The sequence below is a fragment of the Ictalurus furcatus genome, chromosome 8 (genome assembly GCF_023375685.1).
Source record: "Ictalurus furcatus strain D&B chromosome 8, Billie_1.0, whole genome shotgun sequence".
Taxonomy (NCBI): domain Eukaryota; kingdom Metazoa; phylum Chordata; class Actinopteri; order Siluriformes; family Ictaluridae; genus Ictalurus; species Ictalurus furcatus.
The window spans coordinates 5,157,542-5,185,301 of NC_071262.1; the positions used below are offsets into that span (position 1 = coordinate 5,157,542).

Genomic DNA, 27,760 nt, shown 5'->3' on the forward strand with positions numbered 1-27,760 from the left:
TGACATTCAGGCCTAATGTTGTGTTTGATTAAAATAACACAAAATGCACACATTTCCATTTGTTAAATACAAATATGCTACTTTTACTCAACTTCTAGTGTTACCAATTTCAAAGGACACAGTTTAGGAATAACTGCACATGAAATAAAGGCTTTATCAAAGTTCCCCTTTTAAGTCTCTTCTTTAACTATTTCTGCAACCTCATAATACATCTACCGAAAATGCTGAGCATTAATGAGATGTGTCTGCATCTTGCAGCTGCACACAATTGGAAGCACACAATTGTTTGTATGCTGTACCATTATAGTTTCCCTTCACTGGAACTAAGGTGCCTAGTCCAAACATGTTCAAGCATGACAGTGCCTCTGTACACAAAGCAATGTCCTCAAAGACAAGGTTTGTCAAGGTTGGAGTGGAAGAACTCAAGTGGCCTGCACTCCACTGAATATCTTTGGCATGAATTGGACAGCATGTGAACCTTCAGGCCTCACGATATATTGTCACAATATAATGTTTATCCCGATATAATGTTTATCCCGATATAATGTTTCATATTATTCGGTATCGAGAATTGGTGATACATTTTAATAACCTTTTAAATGAAGACCAGTAGGAAAAAAGGTTTGACTGTAACCACTGTATTTTTAATTTACTGACTTTATTAAGGCAAACAACAAATAATTTTAGTTTTAACAGTCAAAAACAGAATAGAATTTAAATAGAAATCTTCTCTTATATCTTATATGAAGTTTAAATAAATAACTGTTAAAGACACTCTTGAATTTAAAAAATAAAATGTTATAAAATGTGTGCAATGTAAAAGTGAAAACCTAGAACAATCAAGGCAAACTTTGAGGTCAACATCGCATTATAACACAGAATGTGACTCAGGGTGCTCTGGTTTGTGTCAGCCTGTTAGCATAGTTAGCCTAGCCTCGTATAAAATTTCCACCTTAACACTTACTTCCTGATAACACTGTGCTGAGGTCCGCGTCTGATGACCTGAGCTCCTGCTCTGAGGACACTCACTGTCCTCCCCAGCGCTGACATTTTAACATAAAACACAAAAAGCGGGCCGTCAACAAAATGTCACATTTCGTCCTTGCCTGCTGTTCAGTCACATGCACTGCGCATGCGCACTACAAGTCTCTCGCAGCATTACTGACTATCTAGCTACCATGGATCCACATATAGGGGATGCATCTTTATTAAAGTATTTTTACAGCAACAGGAAGTACAGAAGAAATGTCACCCCCTCAGACCATCCAAAGGACTTTGTTCGCTCTCTCTGGGTCCAACAGGCAACCGGGATGGACTGTTTTTTAATAATAATAATAAAAAAAATCTCTCTTAAGCTAATAGACATGTGCAAAGAGGGTGCCTACTTTTCTCTTATCTGAGTTTGTAATGAGAGAAATGCTTGTAAACTTGTGCAAGTTTACTTTCACTTTTGAAGGTAAGTGAAACAGCTACTTTCAGCTTTGTTGACTGTTGGACCTCCCGTGAGTTGTGAAGCTGAATTTCATCAGGGAGAGAATCCGTGGACGGATGAACCTGCAAATTGTAAACTTGAAGACCAACAAAAACATGCTACATCTCCTTCGTTCTGTCTTTGGTCTCTCTTATATTTACATGTGATCTAATTCTGTACTTACTAAAACAGACACTCAGTCAGCGATCTCTGCTTATGTTGAGGAGAAATAAGATTCAAACTCGGGAGCATTATTCCCATTAACGTTACAGCACTTTGAAACTTTTATCATTGGAAATATTTTGTCAGTTTCTATTGCAGGCCATCCACCATGTGCAAATCTTTTAAGGTTCATGTGGTTATTATTTTGATATTGCAAAAAAACAAACTGTTCAGTGCTAATCCTTCAGAAACCAAGTCATTGATTATTATTGTTCTCAGCTAAAATTAAGGTTCTAAACTTAAAAGATATTGTACAACCCCAATTCTGAAAAAGTTGGGACAGCATGGATAATGCAAAAAAACAAACAAAAAGAGTCATTTGAAAATTCTATTCACTCTGTACTATATTGAAAACACATTGTTGACACATTATTTGATGTTTTACTTTGTGAATTTAATTTATTTTTGAAAATATACACTCATTTCAAATCCAGTGACTGCAACACACTCCAAAAAAGTTGGGACAGTCGGCTGTTTACCACTGTGTAACATCACTTTTTCTTTTAATAACACTTATTAAGCATTTGGGCATTGAGTGAAGATACCAGTTGGTTAAGTTTAGCAAGCGGAATTTTCCCCCATTCATCTATTCTGCATTTCTTCAGCTGAGCAACTGTACAGGGTCTTCATTGCCTTATTTGCGCTTCATAACACGCCACACATTCTCAATCCTAGACAGGTCAGGACTGCAGGCAGACCATACTAGCACCTGCACTCTCTGCTCATGCAACCATGCGCTTGTAATACAGGCAGAATGTGGTTTGGCGTTGTCCTGCTCTGGATGGCAGCATATGTTGCTCCAAAATATGTACATATCTTTGTGCGTTAATTGTGCCCTCACAGATATGAAAGTTACCCATGCCATGGGCACTGACACACACCCATACCATGACAGATGCTGGCTTTTGGACCTGACACTGATAACAGCTTGGATGGTCCTTTTCCTTTTTGGCCCGGGGAACACTACGGCTGTTTTGTCCAAAAACGTTAACTTGTCGGACCACAAAACACGATTCCACTTTGCTACTGTCCATCTCAGATGAGACTGAGCCCATAGAAGTCAGCGGCGCAACTGGACAGTGTTGATGTATGGCTTCAGCTTTGCATGGTAAAGCTTTAACTTACATCTGTGGATGCAGCGGCGAATGGTGTTGACCATTGTCAAAAGGTTTACCAAAGTATTCCCGAGCCCATGTCAGGATATCCGTTATAGACTCATGACAGTTTTTAAGACCGTGATGTCTGAGGGATCAGAGATCATGCACATTCAGAAGTTGTTTTTGGTCTTGCCCTTTACGCACCCAGATTTCACCAGATTCCTTGGATCTTTTAATTATATTGTGCACTGTAAAAGGTGAAATGGCCAAAATCCTACTGATTTGTCTTTGGGGAACGTTGTTCTCAAAGTGTTGGATTATTCGCTGACGCATCTGTTGGCAGATTGGCGAGCCCTGACCCATCCTTGCTCTTGAAGGACTAGGCCTTTATGTTTTTTGTTTAAATACAAGTCAAAGTACATTTACAAATCACCCCTCTTTGTTTTTATTAACATTTTCCATACTGTCCCAACTTTTTTTGGACTTGGGGTTGTAAGAGAGTAATTGTTTTTATGAGACTGATTTTATTTACACTTATGGCATTTGGCAGATGCCCTTATCCAGAGCTACTTACATTTATTTCTTTCATACATCTGAGCAGCTTGGCTGTGCTTGGTGGCTTGAACTCACGACCTTCCAATCAGTAGCCCAAAGCTAGGGTTCATGACTCATGGTATGCTGGTATGTACCTTTTGTATTTCCAGTGCTTCCTGTATAAACAGAGTCAGTTCCCTTACAACTATAATGATATGGGAAATTATTTATAATTTAAAATTAAAATTATTTTTTTTAAGTAAAAAATTAAGTTAATTAATTAAAATAAAAAAGTAAAAAATTTACAGATAAACCCAGATATTATGTCCAATTTGGGACACATTTCATTTCAGAATGTTTTCATCCTGATTGGTGAAAATAGTAGCTTAGTGGTTAAAACAGTGGTTTATTGCTTTGAATTTTGTGAGTTCAAATCCCATCACTGCTGGACCCTTGAACAAGTCCCTTAACCCTCAGCTGCTCAGTTTTATAAATTATATAAATGTAAGTTGCTCTGGATTAGGGCGTCTGCCAAATGCTGTTCATGTTAATGATTTTTTTATTCAGATTGAGCTCTCGGTTTCAATCAACTAAAAAACATCTCTAAATTGCTTGAATGTCTGATTCTCAATAATGATCAAAACCATGTTTAGATTTGTAAACATCATTGCCACCACATGCTAATCAGTTCTTGAATGGCTGAGCTTAATTTGCTCTATCAGCTATAACATATAACATTTAAGATGTATTCAAACAAAATCGAAAGGCCTATTCAGGACTAAGTTAGTTTAGGACAATTTGTTCACTCACGCAGTATCCGCAGCTTTTCCAGCATTGTGCATATCCCTCCTTCCCAACAATCTATTTGCTCTGCTGTCATCCAGAAGAAAGTTCTGCAGTATCCGCTCAAGGACTGCCAGACTGGGTAACAGCTTCTAATGCCAGGCTGTCAGACTCCTGAACACTGTGCTGCCTGCCTCCACATACATTTCCCCTTGATCCAAGTAACACCCTCCACCCCACTGAACGAATGCTTTAAATCAATAATGACACAGGTGTTCATTTACTGCATTGACATACTGTTTATGGCAAACAGATGCTATGATTGTACAAACTCATTACAGTACTACACTGTCCCTTAAACTCCATTCCTTTCAGGTTATTATCATAGAGATTACTGCACTGACACTTTATTTCCATTCTATGTCCATTCTTGCAGCTATGGATTTTATAGTTACTGTAATGTCTAATTGTCAAGTTTAAATGTTTTTTTGGTGATCTGCCTCTTTGTGTATTCACCCCCTCCCTACATGCTTCTTAATCCTGTTACACTTTATTTACATCCTGTAAGTACTGTGTATGTCATATTGCACCTTGGGTCCAGGAGAAACGTTTTCATCTCACTGTGTACTGCTCATTGTGTATGGTTGTGATGATCTACTTGACTTGAGTCTTTGAATTCATGGCATACAGTGGTGCTTGAAAGTTAGAGATGGTTTTTTCACTTTTCCAGCCTGATGAAAATCAACAACTCCAACAACATTGCTTTCTACCTGGAGGGAAGATCATATCAGGTCACATGGAGGGGAGCCATATCTGCTCCACACACTCTCCACTGGTGTCTCACAAGGCTCAGTGCTGATGACACTTAACTCATCCTTGCCTTTCCTCCTTCAAACACACATGTTTCTGCACTGCACTGATCTCAGCGTGTCTGGCAGACATCCTCCTGGGTGGCAGCTCATCAGCTGAAACTAATTCCCATCAAGTCTGAGTTGCAGTATATTTCCTTGGAGATGCCAGCAAGACTGCATCTCCACATCAACCTCTTGTGATCTCCCTGGACATTTCTCAGATCACACCGTCTGACACTGCATGCAATCTTCGGGTAGTCCTTGAGTCCTGAGCCACCAACTTACTTTCTTGACTCAAATTGCTAAAATGACTTTCATGTAGGTTTCCTTTACATCATCAGGAGGATCTGACCATTTCTATCTACAGAGGCCACTCAGGTGCTTTTTCATTCCCTTGGTATTTTCAGATTGGAGTACATCTCAGCCCTGGCAGGCCTGCCTCTGCATGCCATCCGGCTCCTGCAGCTTACCCAGAATTCAGCTGCATGATGCTTTCAATCTCCCCAAGTCTCTCCCACCCTAACCCTGTTGTTGTTTTCCCTTCACTGGCTTCCTGTAGCTGCCCGCATCAGATATAAAACACTGATGCTCGCCTACAAAGCTAAAAGCAGATTAACGTCCTCCTACCTTAAAGCCTTGTCACACCCCACTCTACACAATGCTCCCTCTGAGCCTCTATCACAGCTTAACTGGACCAAACATCTCTTAGGGTACGAGGAAGACATGCGTCAATTTTTTTCTCTGTTCTGGCATCCAGGTGGTGGACAGAACTTGCCCTGGCTCCTGAAAGATCTGAGTCACTGGCTATCTTCAAAGGAAGACTAAAGACCTACCTCTTTATCAACCACTTGAATTAACATGTGTACTTATTAAAAAAATCCCTTGTCTTGTGTGATTTCTTTCATGTTGTACTAGCGTATTCCAACAGGGTTTTATCTTGCTGATTTTCTTGGTCCCTGACCTATTGAACTGCCCTGAGTATATGTTTTTGATGGAGACTACAGAGCACTTCAATTGTCAAGTGTGCACAAAATGGCAGGGACTGTTGTACATTGAAATGCTTGTTGTGAGACTCAGGTACTCTACAGCTTTGCAATACAAAAAATATACATAAGAAGATAAGGGGGGAGGAGAAGTAGTACTACCCTAAGTAGTAGTGTGTGTAGTAGATGTAGTAGTGTTTGTAGTGTGCAATAAATATAATCAGTATATTGCACAAGGACTGGACTGTGTCCTTTGCGGCAGTAAAGTGGTAATAGTGCCCTTTGAAATATTGCAACATGCCCAAATGTGACAGAAACCTGTGAAGAAATTGTCCATGGGTGTTTGTGAACTGTCAGTGAGTTTAACAATGTATGGGAGGAATTGGAGTCATGAGTGAAAGAGTGGGAGAATAAGTAATAACTGGATTTTATTGAGGATCCCACTGGAACTTAATCAGAACATTAAGTTTGTCCATTTTGTTAACCAGTGACTATACATTTGCGAGTAGAATACATAGAATAGTGGAAGCACCTTTTCCTCCTACACCGATGTGAATGTAAGCAAAGAGGCAGATACACAGCAAAGGGGCTGCTGCCACTCGAACTTGAATGCAAATTGCTCTCAAAGTTCGTTTTGAGCTGATGATCTGATAAAACTGAAGAGTTTGCCCAGAGCTCTTGGAACCTTTATCCAGGTTGCTCTTTATCCATGTGCTAAATGCTGTAAATGTAATATTTTCAAGAGGGCCCGCTTAGATGGAAAAGCACGTTATTCTCACTGTAAATTATGGAGGTGGATCATTGATGCTTCATGTCTGTTTTGTGGCTGTTGGTTGATGGACACTTGTAAAGATTGATGACATCATGAAATCTGCTAAGTAGTAGGATATTTCAGCCCAAAACTTGGTTCTCGCTGCCAGGAGGTTCAGACAGGGCCATAGATGGAGCTTTCAACAAGATGATGTTTCTTTCAACAACACATTTCCAAATCAACACTGAATGGTTAAAGAAACTCAAAATCTTAGTCAGATTTGACCCCTGCTAGAAACCTGTGTCCACATGAACAAATCTGAGAACACAAACCCGCTTAAAATGTTCTTCATGGAGAGGTTGACCAAGATCCTGCTACAAATGTCTCCAACTTTGTTAGACATTATCAGAAGAGGCTCACTGCTAAAATTCTCTCAAGGGCAAACATTACAATATATTAATTCTAAGGGTGCTGACAATTTTGAATCCCTGTATGTTTGAGCTGGTATACTATTTTTCCACCAGTTCCCATATAGGGTGCCAATAATTATGGAAGGAACCACATTTTCCCATACACTTTAAGCGATACAGTCTGAACCCATATGCATGAGCGCACACAGACATTTGAAGAAGCCTTTATTTGGCACACATACATTATGCATACATACATACATGCATCTTTGGCACTTTACCCTGAAGGTACTTAAAAAGTTTCAGGACAGCGCCACACTGTTGTCAAATTCTAACAGAATTTAAAAAAATGCAAATATCTTTCGATTACTTTTGCCTATTGTCATGAGACTGGTCTTAATAGATTCCTTTGGTCATGCCGAGACCAGTTTTACCAGTTATGCAATGGTCGGCCGAACTTGCTGTCTGCCTTTTTGAAATGCTTAAAAACCTACTTTTTTGAATTCCTCCTAGACTGTTCATCCGATTTTTATGAAACTTGAACCATATCACCTTCAGATCATGCCAAGAGAAATTTATTGAATTCAATGAGGCTATATTGCCATAATGCTTCAGCATATTCAGACCAAACTTGGTGTTTCTCATAGCCATAATGACTTGAGGGGACCTGCACAGTTTCAGAGCAGCACCACCTACTGTTCACAAGATGGAAAAAAGTTTTTTTTTTTTTTTTTTTTTTTTTTTTTTTTTTTTTTTTTTGCTTTTCGTACCGTTTGTCTGATTTTCACCAAAATCAACTCCGATCATCTTCAGTCCATGCCAACAATAAGTTACGGATTTTGTGTCAATCATGAACTGTCAATCATGCTCTGATGCTTGTTTAGATCATTACTGTCGTGCTTGGCCCCATTATTTCTGCTTGCAGCTATATTTACATTTAGATCTGTGGGATCGACATCAATAAAATAGTGCTGAAAACTGTGGTATAAAGTACACTTTAACTGGCCATGATGTTCAAGCATTAGTGTGATATCTAAAGCCAGTACATTGTACGATACTTGGTCTGATTTTGCTGTCACAGACACAATCGCTCTTCAGGAAGGACACTTATGCAATCTTTGGTTAAGAGTTGAGATCGGTGGTCTTAGAACACATAATGTGACATGCTCAAAGGTGGCCACCGTAACCATGTATGTTTTATTTATTTTTTGGTTAAAAAAGTCTTTCATCTTGCCACCCTGTCCCACGGCCCTGAGATATGAAGAATTTGGGAGATTGTTGTCACATGTAAGGAGCAACCAGTACTTGCTAGAAATTGCTGCAATTCTTTTAATGTTGCTGTAGACCTCTTGGCAGCCTCCCTGGCCAGTTTTCTCCTGATCATCTCATCCATTTTAGAGGGACATCCTGTTCTTAGTAGTGTCACTGTTGTGCCATATTTTTTCCACTTATCGATTATTGTTTTTAAAGTGTTCCATGGTATATCCAGTGCCTTGGAAATTTTTGCAACCCTTTCCTGTCTGATATTTTTAAACAATGAGATCCCATACCTGCTTTGTAAGCTTGTTGCGGGCCATGGCTTTTCCAGTTAATATTATCATGAAGGTGCCAGGAAAATCTTATAGGAACAGCTGTACTTTATTTGGGGATATTTATTCACTTTAATTGATTGCAGATGTATACTAATTGGTATTTAACATGTGTGTGAATGTGATTGGTTGATTCTAAACCCTGCCACATTCCCAATTATAAAAGGGTGTGCAGACTTGTGCAAGCCGGGTAGTGGAATTTTTTTGTTTTTGTTTTTTCCCCCCATAACATTTCTGGGTGTTTGTACCTTGATATTTATTTGTTGCAATTTCACAATAAAGGTGAAAAAAGTTCTGACATGATTTAACTTAGTTTAATTTTTTTACATCACAAAAACCTGCCATTTTTAACAGGGGTGTGTAGATTTTGTATCCACTATAAATTAATTTTGCTTGCTATGTGTGCTGTGTGATCACCTGTTTTATCTATTTTTGTCCATTAGTTGTTGCCGCCCTAATTAAACTATGCAATTACTATATATATATTATACTACACTGCAAAAATATGAAGTCCCTTAAATGAATGAATGTGATCTGATGCTATAATGTCAACTCTTTTGTATATTTCACTCACCAAGCAAGTGTTTTCGGCTTCTTTCATTTTTAATGTTTGTGCACCTCACTGATGTGCTGCTATGAAAGGCATCTCAGCTTTGCATTACATTCTACACAGGATTAAAGGACTAAGCACTGTTCCATTATAACATGTTTCTGTTGTTAAATATATTTTAAAAAAAAAATCTATGTCTATAAATTTTCATCATCAACCTTAATGATTATTCATAATAATTGTTGCAGCATTGATTGGAATGAAATGCTTCCTGCTCTAATGCTTGGTATGAATTGTATACGCTCTCTCACATTCCTAGGTTATTCTAGTTGCTGATGGTTATGATGCTTTCACTTCCAGTTTCTTTGCTTGTGTTACTATTTTTTTTCTATCTATTAAATCCACTTGTGTTTGTCTGTGTGTTTATTCATCTGTAGGAGGATATGAACCTGAATGAAGACCGTAAAGCCCCTCTACGTGAAAAGGACCTGAGCACTAAACGAGAGATGGTTGTCCAGTACATCTCTGCCACAGCTAAATCTGTAAGTGTGTTATATTTTTTGCGCCTTGTTTTAGAGAGCTAGACTGTTTAGAGAACACACAGCAGTAGCATGGCCGTACAAGAAAATTGGATTTACCTGATCTCCTTATTTCTTCTTCTTCTGTTAAAGCCACACATCTCTAACTAATATATATTGATTTTAACTTTATTTTACTTTAACGTTTTTATTAGTTTAACTTTATCATTAAAATGTATACATTTTATCCCCTTGTGGCTACATTATTTACTGGCTCCACACACTTTTTGCAACTATGTCCTAACTGCATTTCAAGCACTGATTTGTTCAATTCTGCCCAGTCTAATTAAAAATAGGCAAAATAAATATCTGCAGGCTGTCTTACTAACTGAAATACCCAACACTAAATTGATTTTGCTTGCCATGTGTGCTGTATGGTTACCATTTTTTAATCAGTTATGTCGAGTAGTTGTTGCCACCCTAATTAAACTATGAAATTGATGCACATATTATACAACACAGTGAAAAAATCAAGCCCCTTAATTGTACCTTTGTAAATATACATTAATTGTGGCTAAAGAGTGGCCTTGGAGCCTTTGAATGGACTGTGAGCATTCTGACTAAATTCTGCCGGCAACCTTTAACTTTGACACTGGTTTGTTTTATTTTATTGTCTGGCATTTTATGATGCCAGATATTTTTGTATTATATTTTGTTCATACTCTGCAGCCCCACTCGGCAGTATCATATCAGTAGCCATTGCCAACATGCTAATATCATCCTTGAGATCTTATCCTTGTTTCTACAGGAGATAAAATAGAAACTTTATTTGAATCTACTGTAGACATGGTACCAACCATCTATAGGCTGTCATGAACCAGCCTCTCAACCAATTCTCAACATTTCACATTATCATCCATCTTTCAATAATGCAATACATGATTTTAGTTAAGTACACATTGACTGGATTTGAAAATGTTATAGAACTGTATCTGCTAGATATGTACTAATAACTGGACAGTCCAAATAAAGAGAAATCACAAGGGATAATTTGATAGTCAGTATTATCTATTACACAACTTTAACTGGAATATTTAAATAAAGTAAAAGAAAAGCAGGATAGTCTACAGTTTACAGACTGTGTATTGATTTATCTGTTAAGCATTATTAACCATAAATTGTTGACCTGTTTTTTGAATTAGTTGATAGTTGTTCATGATAGTCAAGATTGTTGACATAAATCAGAGCTACCAAAAACTAGAAACTCATAATCTCTTCTTTTAATATATTCATTTATTTAATTTACCAAGTAACACCAGACATATCGAAGATGAATTTTGTGCTAATATTTAGAATATATGTTATATAATAGTTTGTGCTTTAATAATGAATGTTGTTGGTCTTTTTTGCAATCTTGACAAGCTGAACTAGTGAAGGAATTTAACCCCTGTCTGGTTACCTTTACTAAGCAAACTAGCATTGCTAACTGTCTCAAATCACATACTTGTGTACCGTTTTAGAACAATATTAACTAAAACGAATTAGTTTTCCTATTACAGTTAGTGTTTGAATTTTAAAATACTCCCATTTTGCCTTTAAACCTACTGAAAGGTCTATTTTGAATACCAGTCTTCGGGATTGTCTAGATGAGTAATAAAATACTTTTGAATGTAAGGTCAGAATTCTTTATTTGAGATGCAGTCCATGATAATAAACACAACCATGGCTGAAAGTTTTTTTTTTTCCCTTCATTTTTTATGAGACCGAGATTGTCAGTGTGTTTAATGTCACTGTACATAAAATTGTTAAGCATAAAATAAAATCGCTAACAATTCAACTGATTAATTACTGTTTTTAATCACTTATTACAGACATGTACACCAATCAGCCATAACATTAAAACCACCTGCCTAATATTGTGTAGGTCCCCTTTGTGCTGCCTAAACAGCTCTCACCCATCGAGGCATGGACTCTAAGACCTCTGAAGGTGTGCTGTGGTTTCTGGCACCAAGACGTTAGCAGCAGATCCTTTAGGTCCTGTAAGTTGCAAGGTGGGGCCCCCATGGATTGGACTTGTTTGTCCTGCACATCCCACAGATACTTGATTGCTTTGAGATTTGGGGAATTTGGAGACCAAGTCAACACCTTTTGAAGTTATTTTCCGCAAACCATTCCTGAACAATTTTTGCAGTGTACCAGGGCACATTATCCTGCTGAAAGAGGTCACTGCCATGAAGGAATACTGTTGCCATGAAGGGGTGTACTTGATCTTCAACAGTGTTTAGGTAGGTGGTACCTGTCAAAGTAACGTCCACATGAATACCAGGCCCAGGGCTTCCCAGCAGAACATCACAATGACCAGGAACATCACACCGCCTCAGACCAGACGGGGTATCCTTTGTTCCCCATGCACAACAGTGAGTTTTAGGTGTCCATGACTCACTGATTCACTGTTTGTCCTTCCTTGGACCACTTTTGGTAGGTACTAACCACTGCATACCGGGAACACTCCACAAAACCTGCCCTTTTGGAGATGCTCTGACCCAATCGTCTAGCCATCTCAATTTGGCCCTTGTCAAAGTAACTGCTTACACTTGCCCATTTTTCCTGCTTCCTACACATCAACTTGGAGAACTGACTGTTCACTTGCTGCCTAATATATCACATCCCTTGACATTATAACGAGATATTCAATGTTTTTCCCTTGACCTGTCAGCAGTTTTAATGTTGAGGCTGATTGCTGTATGTTACTAACATAATAAAATGTTCAAATTGTAACGTGATTTTTATAGCTCTGGAATTTAAATAGTGTAGGGTGATCAAAGCTTGGGGTCACAGAAACTTCATAATGTCCATTTAGCATCATTTGCCCCCCAAAAGTTCAGGAACCCCTGCCACCAATGTTTTTCTGATTGCAGAGGATCTAACCTGGGTTATCCAAATAATGTTTTACCAAATTTTGCCCTGTGCACAGATCTTTTTTCACCTTGGGAATTTTCTCATGGTGGTGGTAGTCATTTTCATTGCATTCTAGCTTTTTTTTGGTTGTACCGATTAGATTGGTATGCAGTAACTCTAGCATGATGGCCATCTCTGGATGTTGTGGGTCATCTTTCTGTCAATTCAAGAGGTCGTTTGGTGATGAAAGAGGTTATCTTGCTGGTGTTGACACTACAAGTATAATTTAGTGAATGTTATAGAGGCCAGGATTATGTGACAGAACACCGCCATGTTAGAAAAATTGCCTAAAACACTTGTCTTTTGGGGGTTTAATTATTGCACAGGCAGAGCAGTGTGAGTGTTCCAGTTTACTACTTTTGTTAATTATTTACAGCCCACTGCATTATCCTTTTGTGTTGCAACTATAAGCAAAATGTTGTGGAACAGTAAGTAAGTTGTTAAGTGGCTAATTCACATGCATTGCATGAGTCAGCCTTTCTGGTGCACCACCAGGCAAGTTTAAGATGTCTTCCAGTACTTCCAAAGGCCCCAACATAAGGTGTTCACATTCCTGTACTTTAATCCATTTTTCCATTTAGACTTTGATAATAAACGATTTCATAGCTATATGTTGGCGAACAATGGTAAAATTCCATACCCTGTATATGTATAGAAATGCCTGGAATGCAAACACAGCTGTCAAGACTAGTAGCTTTCTAAACCCACTACTGCGTTATACAGTCCCTTCCAAAACTGTTGTTTTTGTGGTACACTGAAGATATTTGGGTTTGAGATCAAAATATGAATATGAGAAGAGTTTAGAATTTCAGCTTTTGTTTTCTGGTATTTAGATGTAGATGTGTTAAATGACATAGAACAACACGTTTTATATCAGACCACCCAGTTTGTAGGCGAGCAAAAATATTGGAACACGTGACTGGCTCTAAACTCTCTTCTCGTATTCATCTTTTGATCCCAAACCCAAATGTCTTCAGTCAACAGCAAAAACAAATGAATTGGCAAGGCCTCTATATATATACACACTACCTGTCAAAAGTTTGGAAACTGAAATGTTTCTCATGATCTTAAAAATCTTTTGATCTGGTGTATGATTTAAATGTTTGAAATCGGTGTTGTAGACAAAAATATAATTGTGCCAATATATTTATTTCTTTCATTAGAAAACTAACATTTTATTTTTTTTAATGGATGACTCGGAGTGAAATATTCCAAAAAGCAGCCAATAATTGTCCAGTGTAGGTGGGAACTCGTTGAATACTGTTTAAAAAACATCTCAGGGAAATTTCTCAAGAAATCGGTTGAGAAAATGCCAAGAATACATTTCTGGATATTCTAGGCAAAAAGGGGGTCTACTTTGAAGATGCTAAAATACTATGACACTGACACTAAATGCGTGTGTGTGTATGTATGTATGTATGTATGTATGTGTGTGTGTGTGTGTGTGTGTGTGTGTGTGTGTATATATATATATATATGTGTAAATAAAATATTAGTTTTCTAATGAAAGAAATGAATGTTTGCACAATTATATTTTTGTCTACAACACCGATTTCTAACATTGAATCATGCACCTTCAGATCAAGTGTGTGTGTATAACACACATAACATATATGTATATATGTGTGTGTGTGTGTGTGTATATATATATATATATATATATATATATATATATAGATATATATATATATATTTATATATATTTATATATATATATATATATATATATATATATATATATATATATACACACACATACACATTATACACACATACACACACACGTACACACACAGTGGGGGAAATAAGTATTGGACGTGTCAACATTTTTTTCAGTAAGTATATTTCTAATGAGGTTATTCACATGAAATTTTCACCAGACATCAGTATTAACTCAAGAAATCTGGAAATATAAAGAAAAGTGGAATGACAGGAAAAAAATATTGAAAGCTGTTCTCTAAGGCAAGGAACCAGCTGAAATCCGTAAGTAATTATACCCCCTATCTGTGAAAATTAATATCAGCTGGGTTAGTAAATTGATGGTCTATAAAAAGGCTTTCATTACCAAGGTGTCACACAAGAAACGTCTCATGATGGGTAAAAGCAAAGAGCTCTCCCAAGACCGTTGCAACCTTATTGTTGTGAAACATATTGATGGAGTTAGATACAGATGTATTTCAAAACTTCTGAATCTTCCAGTAAGCACCATTGGGGCCATTATCCGCAAGTGGAAGCAACATCACTCCGTCATCAACCGGCCACGCTCACCCCACAAGACTCCATTAGAAAAGAAAAGGCATGTTGAAGCTCGTTTAAAGTTTGCTACAACTCATTTGGACAAGCCTATGAAATGAGAGAGAAAGGAGAGTGTAGTCTGGACAGACGAAAGCAAAATTGAACGTTTTGGCTGTCCTACTACACACCATGTTTGGAGAAGAAACGGCAATGCAAATCACTCTAAAAACACTATACCATCAGTGAAGTTTGGAGGTGGAAGCATCATGGTGTGGGGCTGTTTTTCCTCGCATGATACTGGCAGACTTCAAGTAATTGAAGGAACGATGAATGGAGCCCTTTACCGGGAGATTCTTGAGAAGAAACTGCTGCCGTCCACCAGGATGATGAAGATGAGACGTGGGTGGACCTTCCACCATCCAAATCATACAGCAAAGGAAACTCTCAGTTGGTTTCAGAGCAAAAAATCAAGGTGTTAGAATGGCCCAGTCAATCACCTGACTCGAATCCAATTGAACAAGATTTAAAGACGATATATTTAGAACGGGCCAAAATCACACCTGAATACTGCGGCCCATTAATTTCTTCATTCAGGAAGCATCTTGACGCTGTCATTACAAACAAAGCCTTCTCCACTAAGTATTAAATACATTTCAGTTAGCGTGTTCAATACTTTTTTCCCCGTGTCATTCCACTTTATTACGCATAACTTCATTTATGGACTTTATTGTTGTGAATTCTTTATATTTCCAGATTTCTTGAGTCAATACCGATGTCTGGTGAAAATTTCATGTGAATAGCCTCATTGGAAATATTTTTACTGAAAAAAATGTTGATGCGTCCAGTACTTATTTCCCCCCCTGTGTGTGTATATAATATACACACACAGTACTGTGCAAAAGTTTTAGGCACATGCAAAGAAATGCTGTAGAGCAAAGATGGCTTCAAAATAATACAATTTAACGTTTCTACATTTTAAAAAAATACTAGAAAGTGCTGTAAACAGTAGTAAATGAAACAAAGTCAATATTTGGTGTGACTAAGAATGAAAATAGTGGTCTCCAGTTCAATTTGTGCAGTTTTATAAGGAAATTAGCCGGTAAGTTTTATTGAGCATCTTGCAGAACCAGCCACAGTTCTTCTGGAGACTTTGACGTTTGTGCTCGCTTCTTATTTTTGAAGCAAAACCCAACAGCCTTTATTGTGGTGTTGTCTGAAAAGTGGTTGCTTATGTAATATGCTGCTTTCTTTGATGTCATACAAACATTTTTCTGTAACATTTAATTTTATGCCAGAAAACTAATGTTTGGGAATCTAAAGTTTTTTGAACTGACTTGATAATGTAGAAGTCATCAAATAAAAAATCTATAACAAAATAGGGTGCCTAAAACAAAACTTTTGCACAGTGTGCAAAACTTTTGCACAAAACTTTTGCACTGTGTGTGTGTGTGTGTGTGTGTGTGTGTGTGTGTGTGTGTGTGTGTGTGTGTGTATATATAGTATAGAATACAAAAATACAAAATCAAGGTCCTGCCATGGCCATCCCAATCCCCTGACTTGAGACCAGTAGAAAACCTGTGTGGTGAACTGAAGAGGAGAGTCCACCAGCGTGGACCTCGAAATTTGAAGGATCTGGTGAGATTCTGTATGGAGGAATGGTCTCAGATACATTGCCATGTATTCTCCAATCTCCTAATCTCAGCTTGTTACCTGTATAAAAGACACCTGTCCACAGAAGCAATCAATCAATCAGATTCCAAACTCTCCACCATGGCCAAGACCAAACAGCTCTCCAAGGATGTCAGGGATAAGATTGTAGACCTACACAAGTCTGGAATGGGCTACAAGACCATTGCCAAGCAGCTTGGTGAGAAGGTGACAACAGTTGGTGCGATTATTCGCAAATGGAAGAAACACAAAAGAACTGTCAATCTCCCTCGGCCTGGGGCTCCATGCAAGATCTCACCTCGTGGAGTTGCAATGATCATGAGAACAGTGAGGAATCAGCCCAGAACTACACGGGAGGATGTTGTCAATGATCTCAAGGCAGCTGGGACCATAGTCACCAAGAAAACAATTGGTAACACACTACGCCGTGAAGGACTGAAATCCTGCAGCGCCCGCAAGGTCCCCCTGCTCAAGAAAGCAAATATACATGCCCGTCTGAAGTTTGCCAATGAACATCTGTATGATTCAGAGGACAACTGGGTGAAAGTGTTGTGGTCAGATGAGACCAAAATGGAGCTCTTTGGCATCAACTCAACTCGAAGTGTTTGGAGGAGGAGGAATGCTGCCTATGATCCCAAGAACACCATCCCCACCGTCAAACATGGAGGTGGAAACATTATGCTTTGGGGGTGTTTTTCTGCTAATGGGACAGGACAACTTCACCGCATCAAAGGGACGATGGACGGGGCCATATACCGTCAAATCTTGGGTGAGAACCTCCTTCCCTCGGCCAGGGCATTGAAAATGGGTCGTGGATGGGTATTCTAGCATGACAATGACCCAAAACACACGGCCAAGGCAACAAAGGAGTGGCTCAAGAAGAAGCACATTAAGGTCCTGGAGTGGCCTAGCCAGTCTCCAGACCTTAATCCCATAGAAAATCTGTGGAGGCAGCTGAAGGTTTGAGTTGCCAAACGTCAGCCTCGAAACCTTAATGACTTGGAGAAGATCTGCAAAGAGGAGTGGGACAAAATCCCTCCTGAGATGTGTGCAAACCTGGTGGCCAACTACAAGAAACGTATGACCTCTGTGATTGCCAACAAGGGTTTTGCCACCAAGTACTAAGTCATGTTTTGCAGAGGGGTCAAATACATATTTCCCTCATTAAAATGCAAATCAATTTATAACATTTTTAACATGCGTTTTTCTGGATTTCTTTTGTTGTTATTCTGTCTCTCACTGTTCAAATAAATCTACCATTAAAATTATAGACTGATCATTTCTTTGTCAGTGGGCAAACGTACAAAATCAGCAGGGGATCAAATACTTTTTCCCCTCACTGTGTGTGTGTGTGTGTGTGTGTGTGTGTGTGTGTGTGTGTGTGTGTGTATAAACATATGTCTGCGATTGTTTGATATCCATGAGAGCAGAGTATTTTTATGATTTTTTTTAATCAGAAGGTTAAACATTAAATTTTTCACAGCCTTCTTTGCTCATATTTACCAAGGGTGCCATATTAGTGGAGGGCACTGTATGTATATATAAACAGGTCCATAAGTATTTGGACAGTGACACAATTTTCAGAATTTTGCCACTGTACACTACCACAGTGGATATGAAAAAAGCACAATGGAGACTTTCAGCTTTAATTCAAGTGGTTTAACAAAAATATTGCATTAAACCTTTATGAATTGCAGCCTTTTTTTTTTTTTTAAGAAACTCTCCATTGTCACAGGCTTAAAAATATTTTTACAATTGACTGATAAGCAGTTTCATGGCCAGATTTGGCCTGTTTCCTCCTTATTTCATAACAGATTAAGGAGATAAAAGGTCTGGATTTGATTCAAAGCATTGAATTTGCATTTGGTAGCTGTTCATGGGAACTCTCAATATGCAGTTCATCGAGGTGTTGATGCAAGCGAAGGAGACCATCATTAGGCTGAAAAAAACAAAACAGACCTTTCAGAGAGATAGCAGAAACTTTAGGTCACTGGTGTTTATTTATGATGTGATTTCTGATAGAAGTAGCAGAACACAAAACTTATGGCAGAAATACAAACAAACAAGCATCACCTGAAGGAAGCTGCAGTAAAGGCCTGGCAAAGCAGCTCAAGGGAGGAAACTCAGCATATGGTGATGTCCATGGTTTCCAGAATTTAAGCAGGCATTCACCACAAAGGACTTGCATCCAAATAAAAAAAATAAAATAATCCTAATATTCATGATTGTCCAATTATTTTTGAACCTGTGAAAATGGAGGGACTCTGGTTAAAAAAAAAAAAAAAAAAAAAGAAAGAAAGAAAGAAAGAAAAAAAAGCTGTAATTCCTAAATGGTTAATGCAATATTTTTTGTTAAACCCCTTGACCTAAAGTTGACAGTCTACACTTTAATCCCATCTTGACTGATTCATTTCAAATCCATTGTAGTGGCAAAATTATGAAAATGATCATTGTCCAAATACTTATGGACCTGACTGCACACACGCACACACGTATGTGTGTATGTATATGCACACACGATATAGCACTTCCGAGGAACATATTGTGTGGTTTCTTCAAACATGTAGTCCCACAAAAGGCTATGTGCTAAAATGTAAAATGTTTGGGTAAAAAATGGGTATTGCTCTGAGAACAATTTTTTGGCATCACAATTTCAGACACTGTCTTAAATTTCTGGGTGTGTCTTCTTTCTTTATTTTTTTTCTTTCTTAGATTCCATAATTTTTTTGTGCATAACCTTGGGTATAGAGAGTGTATGAATCATTTTGTTGCTCAGTATAGTTCACGACTACTTCAGCTGACTAGTACAGATGATACTCTGGCCTACTCATGATGTACTCTTTGTGTTTGCTGTTTCCTTTGCACATTAACTACCTTTGCTGACCGGTGCATGCAGATAACTGGGAGCAAAGTGGCGGTAAGTACCAAAATATTTATTTGCTTTCAGTTCATCCTTCTCTTGCACTTTCCCCTTTTCTTCAGACAAATTTTAGTAGTATGGACATTGTACAGTGTAAGGACACTTTATTTTTAGCAGTAATATAGTTACTATAGAATAAGAATAATGATAATTTCTGAATGTACAGTCCCCTCCAAAACTGCTGGAATGGCAAGACCAATTCATTTTTTGTTTTTGCTGTAGACTCAAGACATTTGGGTTTGAGATCCGAATATGAATATGAAGAGAGTTTAGAATTTCAGCTTTTATTTCCCGATATTTATATGTAGTGGTGTTAAATGACATAGAACATAGCACATTTTGTATCAGACCACCCTATTTGTAGGCAAGCAAAAATATTGGAACATGTGATTGACTAGTGTTTCCTGTGACCCTGGTGTGTCCTGTTACATCGATTGTTTAAACAATAAATAGCTCTGAACATCTACTTTTGGTTTAGCCTTCAGATTCATTTATGAAAACTGCAGATCAGAGAGCTGTCTCTGGGAGAAAAGAAGGAAAATCAATCCGAGGCATTGCATAAATGTTGGGCATAGCCAGTACAACAGTTTGGAATGTCATGAAAAAGAAAGAAACCACTGGTGTACTGAGCGACATTGTGAGAGCTGGAAAGAAAAACCCAAAACAACACTCACTGACCTCACCAACAACCTCTACAGGGCAAAAATCCACACCTATAGTTTTTCCCAGTTGTTGGGAGCAGCTGAGAAGGGTCCGCAGTCATCATACAGTACGAGGGCGGCCTCTAGAGGCGAAATAAAAAATCACTGACGTGTTTTTTTCTAACATTAAAATCTTTATTGATTCATTTAGGATGTCTCTATTTTTATTTATTTGCAGTATTACTTTGGATTTATACAGTGGTGTTTGGATTTATACGTTTTATTTACTTTAATAATTTTTAATAGTTAATATATATATTATATTTACTTCATAAAAAAGTACAATACATTTTAATGGTATAGTCAGTACTGTTTATTTTTGTAATAAAGTTCAGCAATATTTTACTTTGAGTGTTATGTTTTCATTTAGTATCTATTTTAAAAAGTTATCGTTTGATTAATCGGTTATCGGTTGGCCTCTAGAATTCATACAACTGCTGACTGTCAAATAATGTGATGTCAGCCAGAAATCCACTAAAGACAAACTGTAAAGTCAATCATTTGCATTAGTAATTATGGTGTCACACATCTTAATAGCAAGAGAGAGAGTCACCAACTTTTAAAAAGCCATTGGGAAAGCCAGTCGTGATTTTAAGACCTTGTACTGTATAACATAAGTATCTCTCTTTTGGAGCTGTGCATAGAGGATGTCTGTCTACATGGGGCCTTATCTCATGGAACAAATTAAGGAAAAATTTGTTGTATGGCAAAATCCTTTAACTTCCATTATTGTGATTGAATCAAAATCTTGTCAGGTCTGAATGGAATTGAAGCAGTCCATGAAAATCTCGTAAACTGTGTTAACAGCTCTGTTGGAAATTCAATCGTATATGTGATACGTGTGGAAACCTGCTGGTAACAATCTTGTCCTGCAGTTGTGCTCTAGCAATAGCAAAAAACTCTCCTGAACAGTATTAGCTGTAAGGAAAAAATGTAATGAAATACAACAAAAAAAGACAACAAGCTTCAAGTGTGTTGAAATAGCCATGATGTCATCAGCCTGCGATAAAAAGTAGTTTTCCCTATGTCCTTAGTTTGTTGTATTATTGTGGTGTCTGGCCTGTCAGGTCCATGCTAACTTAATAATTTATCCTGCAATTCGAGATGTTCAAGTGGATTTTTGACAGTGTACATGAGGCATATTTCCTTTCGTCCTTGGGGCAGTGAAATTCCTGCACCTTGTTGCAATTGCCATATTTGATATTTAAACACAATAACAAATCTATGGGACTAAATGGGCTCGTGAGCATGCTCTTGCATGGGCTGTTCATTCAATTAAGCATTATGCATTGGTGCTCATTTACATCTGTAGCTCAACCTTAGTCTATTTGGTCCTTTAAAAATGTATCATATAGTATAGTGCTCTGTGAATATCAGTATACGGTATGTAATTCTCAAAGAATAATTTTTAAAATGAATGTGTAATTTGCATGTTCAATTCACTTAAATTTTATTTGTATAGCGCTTTTAACAATGGGCGTTGTCTCAAAGCAGCAAATTGCATGTCAGTTGTATATGATTTCAAAATAGTTTCTCATTGAAGCAAAGACTGACCTGGTGATCTATTCAGCAGACCTCATCACACTCTGCAGGGCTTTGCAGTCCTTAGCACTGCAGTTCCCATACCAGGTGATGTTCCCAGTGAAGATGTTCTCTGTAGTGGCAGTGTAGAAGGACTTCTGGATAGCTGAGTAGATGTTTAACTTCCTCAGCTGATGTAGATGGTAAAGACGCTGTCTCAAATTCAATATTATAGTCGAAGTTTGCAGAGTCCATGAAGGCTCCTTGCTGATGTACATCGTGGTACCTGAAGCTGCTTACTCTCTCCCTCGGTGTCCCATTGATTGTGAGATCTGTGTATGTCGTCCGTGGCTTCCTTCTGAACTCCGCAACAAGTTCCTTAGTCTTGTTGATGTTTATGAACAGGTCGATGGCCTGGCACCACTGGGACTGCCTCTCCATTCTTGGTGATCAGGCTTAGATGTTGATATTAGACGTTTTAGTTGTTGATCTGATGTACACAGACCAGAATTAGAAAATAGCAATATTTACAGTCTTAATAGAACAACAAAGAGAATTAATCTAGCATTTTTCTGCTTCTACATATATAGTCCCCTCTGAAAATATTGGCACGACAAAGCCATTTTTTTTTGTTCTTGATCTAAACTGAAGACATTTTGTCTTAAAGGCCCTTAAACATTTATGTGTCCATAAACACATTGTTTATCCCACACTATTGAATTGGGCACTTTTCTAAGCCAACAGAACACGCTTGTGCTTACAGGCAGTTAGGAAGGATAACTGGTCTGAGGAGCTCTGTCTTTGCAATGCCCATTTCATCTCAGCTCAGTAGCTAACAGTGAAGTTGGCGTGCTAATTAAGAATTAGCTTGCTAGGTACCCGAAATATATCGTTTCTATTGCTTTAACAAACCTATGTAGCTCGCTTAAAATCTACATCAAGCTAGCTATATATAGCTAGGTAAAGCTACTTAGCTAGGTCACATTCTTACTGAGGAGTTGCCTATACTGATGCCCATCTGGCTGGGCAGCATCTCAGTTTTCTGTGCCTTGACTTCCTTGATGTTGTAATCATAAAACATTACGGCTTGAAGGTGGCTATAAATGAGAAGGTCTATTGCACACATCACTTAACACTTAACCCAGAGATATCAAAGTGTTAATGGCCCATTAAAATAAGAAAACAATTCAATTCAGTTTCAAACCAATTTGATTTGTATAGCGCTTTTAACAATGGATATTGTCACAAAGCAGATTTACAGAAATATATAAATTCAGGATATAAAATTTTAATTGATATATTTATCCGTAATGAACAAGCCAGAGGTGACTGTAGCAAGGAAAAACTCCCTGAGACAATATGAGAAAAAAAAAACCTTGAATGGAACCAGACTTATTAAGAAGGAACCCATCCTCATCTGGGTGCCAATAGATTACAATGATAAATAATTCCATTCTATAACTGTGCACTACATGGTCAAAAAGTGCAATTGTGTGACCAGGAATTTCATTATAGTTTTCACATGAAGTCTTGTTTTGTTGTTCACTGATGGAGACTATCATAGCAATTGTAGTCCTCATAACAAAACTGTTCATAACAGTTGCAGTCCAAAGCTATCTTCATGGTTCTCTCCATGTGGGAATATCCACAGCAGACGTGAGTGATTTCCAAGTGGGCATCAGGATGGATTAGGCAGGTCTGGAGAACAGGAGGGGTCAGGATCACTGGTATCTCAGGAGTAGCATGTGTAGCTTGTGAGAGAGAGATTACTAGGTATGCTAATTGTCATGTAATGGTTAAGGACAGTGTACATTACGTGCAGAGTGCAACAGAGACTAAGACAACGTAACTAAAATGGAGCGCCAGAAGGTAACACAGACATGAGGGTGCCCTGGGACAAAAAGCGGCCAGCGACTCCACTGTCAACAAAATAAAATTATTACGTGCTCACCATAATGTGCTCATAAGAATAACTATTTCCTTAAATGGCCGAACCTATAAATTGGTGGTTTTATCAAGGCTGGGTCGCACATGCATTATTTCCTCACATGTTTCTTGAGAGGCCAGATAAAGTGGATCCTGTAAAATGTTTAAGTCTCAAGCTATGACTTGTCCTCTGTCATTTCATGCACAGTCACAGACCTTTTAGCAGATTTTGAATGTTGTGCCTTATACAATATAAAATCCCATGTTTAATGTGGTCCAGTGGTGGTTATTTCTGTTGTACTGTCTAAGATGGCCACCAGATGGCAGGAGATATTGTTAAATTAAGCTAAAAATAAAAATATATAAATAATAAATTAAAATATGTGTGAGGAGAAGGAAAGACTATATTGTTGCCATGGCAACCAACCTAATGATTTACTCTCAGCCCAGCACAGCAATGTGCATGGTTTAAATCCAAATTTGGAATCTTAAAACATGAAAATACCTATGAAATACCTCTGCAGCATTCAGATGCACCTCAGAGAGATTTTTGTTTGCCTACGTATAAAGCTGATAGGGCCATTTTGCATAAGGTCTTTAGATTTGCCAGGGCATTAACATGGCGAGAGCTCTTGGATTACCCATGCTTTTTATGGCCTTAATCCTGTATTGATGGGTTGCTTTATTACTGTACACTTTAAACAATATCCTCTGAACTGCTGGGTACTGCTGGTTGTAAACCTTGCTGCTGAAAATAAACAATGCTATGCCTAGGTAGTACTACTTTCCCTCTCTCTGTCCTCATTTTTCTCATGATATCATGGGGTGAATTTGTTGAATTATTCATGAACTCTTGATGACTAGGTGGTACTTGCCCTCAATCTGGTGCAACCATATGCTTTTTTTTTTTTTTTCTCCACATGGCTCTGCCAAATGGTTGCTAAAATTACCCAGGTAAACAAAATCTTTGTTTCCCACCAATCCTACTTGCAGAAAGGATAAAACTCTATTGATGCATCTATGAATGCATTAACATATTTCACTCTACTTGTTATTCCTTGCCAGTGTAACACTATTATCTAAATTACCAACTACAGTTGGTTAAATAATCAACAAGTAATAGCAATATTACTACTATAGTACCAGTCTTTATAATAATTAATCTTATTTTCTGGCTCCTGGCACTATTTTCACCAAACTCAGCACTGCTTAAAAAAAAAAATGAAAAAAGCAGAAATTATTTAATTACTGTTTATAACATTTATGAATTCCACATAAATGATCTTGGGAGTCTATAAATTCTCCATAGAGTTATGCAGTTCATCTCTCTTTGGGTTATATTTAACTCTGCAGTGTTGTTAAATATTGTGGGGGAAAAAATACCCTCTAATACAAGTTGCTACTCATCTCTCTGGTGAAGCGTAAATAATAATTCATGGTCAGAGCTGATGAATTGATTTGTTAGGGTTTTTGGACAAATGCACCATATACATTATTACCTCACCAACGGTTTTTTATAACGGATAGTATTCTTAGTCAGTGACCTAGTAAACCAGTACCAGGATGTATTTATTGATAGAAACGTTAAAGCAGTTCTATGAGTCGCTCTGGATGAGGGCTTCTACCGAATGCCATAAATGTAAATGTAAAAATGCTCTCATCTGTGACGGTACAGTTTCTTACCAACACAGGGACAACTCAAGGTAGCACTCAGAGACATTTTAAATGCGCGAATTGTTCATGTTCATTATTAACACAAAAATAAATGTTAGTTGTATTGTATAATAAATAAAGTAATAAATGTGTTGGCAGAAGAGTGTGACAGGATACCATTATCTTATATTGTGACTTTTCCTTTTTTTCCCTCCGTTTGTTTTACTTATTTATTTATTTGTTTGTTTGTTTGTTTGTTTGTTTATTTATTTATTTATTTATATAAAAAACAACACTGGGCCTATGTAAATGTGATGGCGTTACACAGAATATTTATAGCAAATGTAGAAGTAGAGCTATAAAGGTCTTACATCACACCTGTTATATTCACAGAGCCTGAATGTATGAAGAGATGTATTATAAGAAATAAGAAAATTAGGTGTAGTTTTTTCCTGTTCTTCTAACTTCTTTTATTAAATGTAATTAATGGTTCATGGAATACCATTTGGGTCACCATCTCTAGCAGTTCTTTGTTGCCCGTAATTATTTATATGTCATAAAGGCTTATAGAAGCATTAAAATAGCTTTTGTCGGTCCCATTTTCTGTTTTTGCCTTTTGAATTTAATTGTACCGATCTGTTCTATGGATTTTCCTAAGATAAACACTTTCCCTTAGTTTCTTAATTATGATTGCGCCGTACAGGCATGTGTTTGGGCCATCTCAAAGAAGATAGCTGTCAGAGACATTTTAAAGTTGAAATTTTTAATTTTATTTATATTAAATATATTAAATATTTAATTTTTCTATCTATCTGTCTGTCCATCTGTCCGCCTGTCTTTATCAAAACAACATTTGGGGGGGGGGGGGGGGGTTGCCTTTTTTTTTTGTTGTTGCTTTTTTTAAAATTGTATTTTTTTACTTTGTACCCTTGCCTTGGCTGTTTGACTACAAATGTCACAACAGGTATGGAGCCAGTTTAACAGTATACAGCTAGATTGCCAAAGGCATATTTGCCTCCATCACTGTCACATCACATGTTCTTACACAGGACCTTGAAGGAGGCACAAATACAGTCCTCACTAAATGTATTGGAACAGTAAGGTCATATGTGTGTGTGTGTGTGTGTGTATATATATATATATATATATATATATATACACACACACACACGTGTGTGTGTGTATGTAACACACACATCAAAAGATGAATATGAGATGATGGATCAGAATTTCAGATTTCATTTCCTAAAATTTACATCTAGATGTGTTAAACAACTTAAAACATGGCACCTTTGGTGGCAAACCACTCAATTCTTAGTTGACCAAAAGAATAGGAAGAGATAGTCTTAGGGTAAATAAGACAACATCTGTATTATTACACTTAGTATTATTATATTAATCCAAGGTCCGTGAGAGGCTTTGGCATGGCTTTAGGTATCCTGTCAGAAGAGAAGGTGCAAGATTTTCTCATTGATTTTAAAATTGCTGATATTTTGTTTTATGCATCTTCCAAACTTTAACACGGATTGATGCACTAGAATAGCCACTTTCATTTCCATTTGAAAATATGCATTAGTTTCCCAGAGTAGAAGACCCAGTGAGCCACTACATGTAGGAAAATCATTGCATGGAAGATGATAAACAGATGATAATTTTTATATTTGCATTTCTGAAAATTAACTTGCAGGTATCTAAGTATCTAAATGAAATAAGTTATTCTTTTTGTAATATGTTTTTGTTTTGGATTTTCTCCCCAATTTGGTATTACCAATTTTCACTCACTAGCTAACTCTTCCCTCTTCAGCCATGGATGGTCAGGCAAGCAAGTGCTTGATCCAAGACACATGAATCCAACCTCTGCATCTTTTCGAACTGCATCATCATAGGACAGTGTAACACACACTGAGGAAAGCACCACCTGCCACAGGCTGTTTGCATTATTGGCTAGTGTTGCTATGATTGAAAGGGCAGAGAGAGTATATCATTTCTCACTGTCTTGACTCCCATCCACGGATGGCTGTGGCTTTGTTGGGTTTCAAACTCGTGATCTCCTGATGATGAAGCAAACGCTTTTCTGTCTTGGTACTTGAGCCCTTAGAGGAACCCTTTAAGTGGGTGTAGGGCTAAATACATATAGAAGATCTTACAGATTTATATTTTGATGGTGAATGCATCAAAATGCATCTTCATTCTGCTTGGTTTCTACTTTCTTGAGTTAGAATGGGCTGAAGGTCTTTGCCGAATTTGGTGCATGTAGTTTGAAAGCTCTAGGAGGAGAGAGCCATAGCAAAAACTAATATTTTAACTTTTATAAAAAAAAAAAAAAAAAAAAAAAAACACGTTTTTTCAATAACATTTAAGTAACAATAACTTTATTTAGGTCCATAGATGATTCTAAAACAAACAAATACGCAACAAA

The 27,760-nt window shown here is 37.5% G+C and overlaps 1 protein-coding gene across 3 annotated transcripts in view; it reads left to right on the forward strand.

Annotated features, from left to right (window-relative positions):
- diaph2 (diaphanous-related formin 2) overlaps positions 1–27,760 on the forward strand; it is a 380,814-nt gene that overhangs the window by 27,311 nt on the left and 325,743 nt on the right. For 2 of the 3 annotated variants that reach the window (XM_053630381.1, XM_053630383.1), the window contains 2 exons: positions 9,679–9,783; positions 19,517–19,537. In XM_053630381.1, coding sequence (XP_053486356.1) covers positions 9,679–9,783; positions 19,517–19,537 — 126 coding nt within the window. The remainder of the gene's footprint in view (positions 1–9,678; positions 9,784–19,516; positions 19,538–27,760) is intronic. The other variant, XM_053630382.1, reaches the window with a different exon arrangement.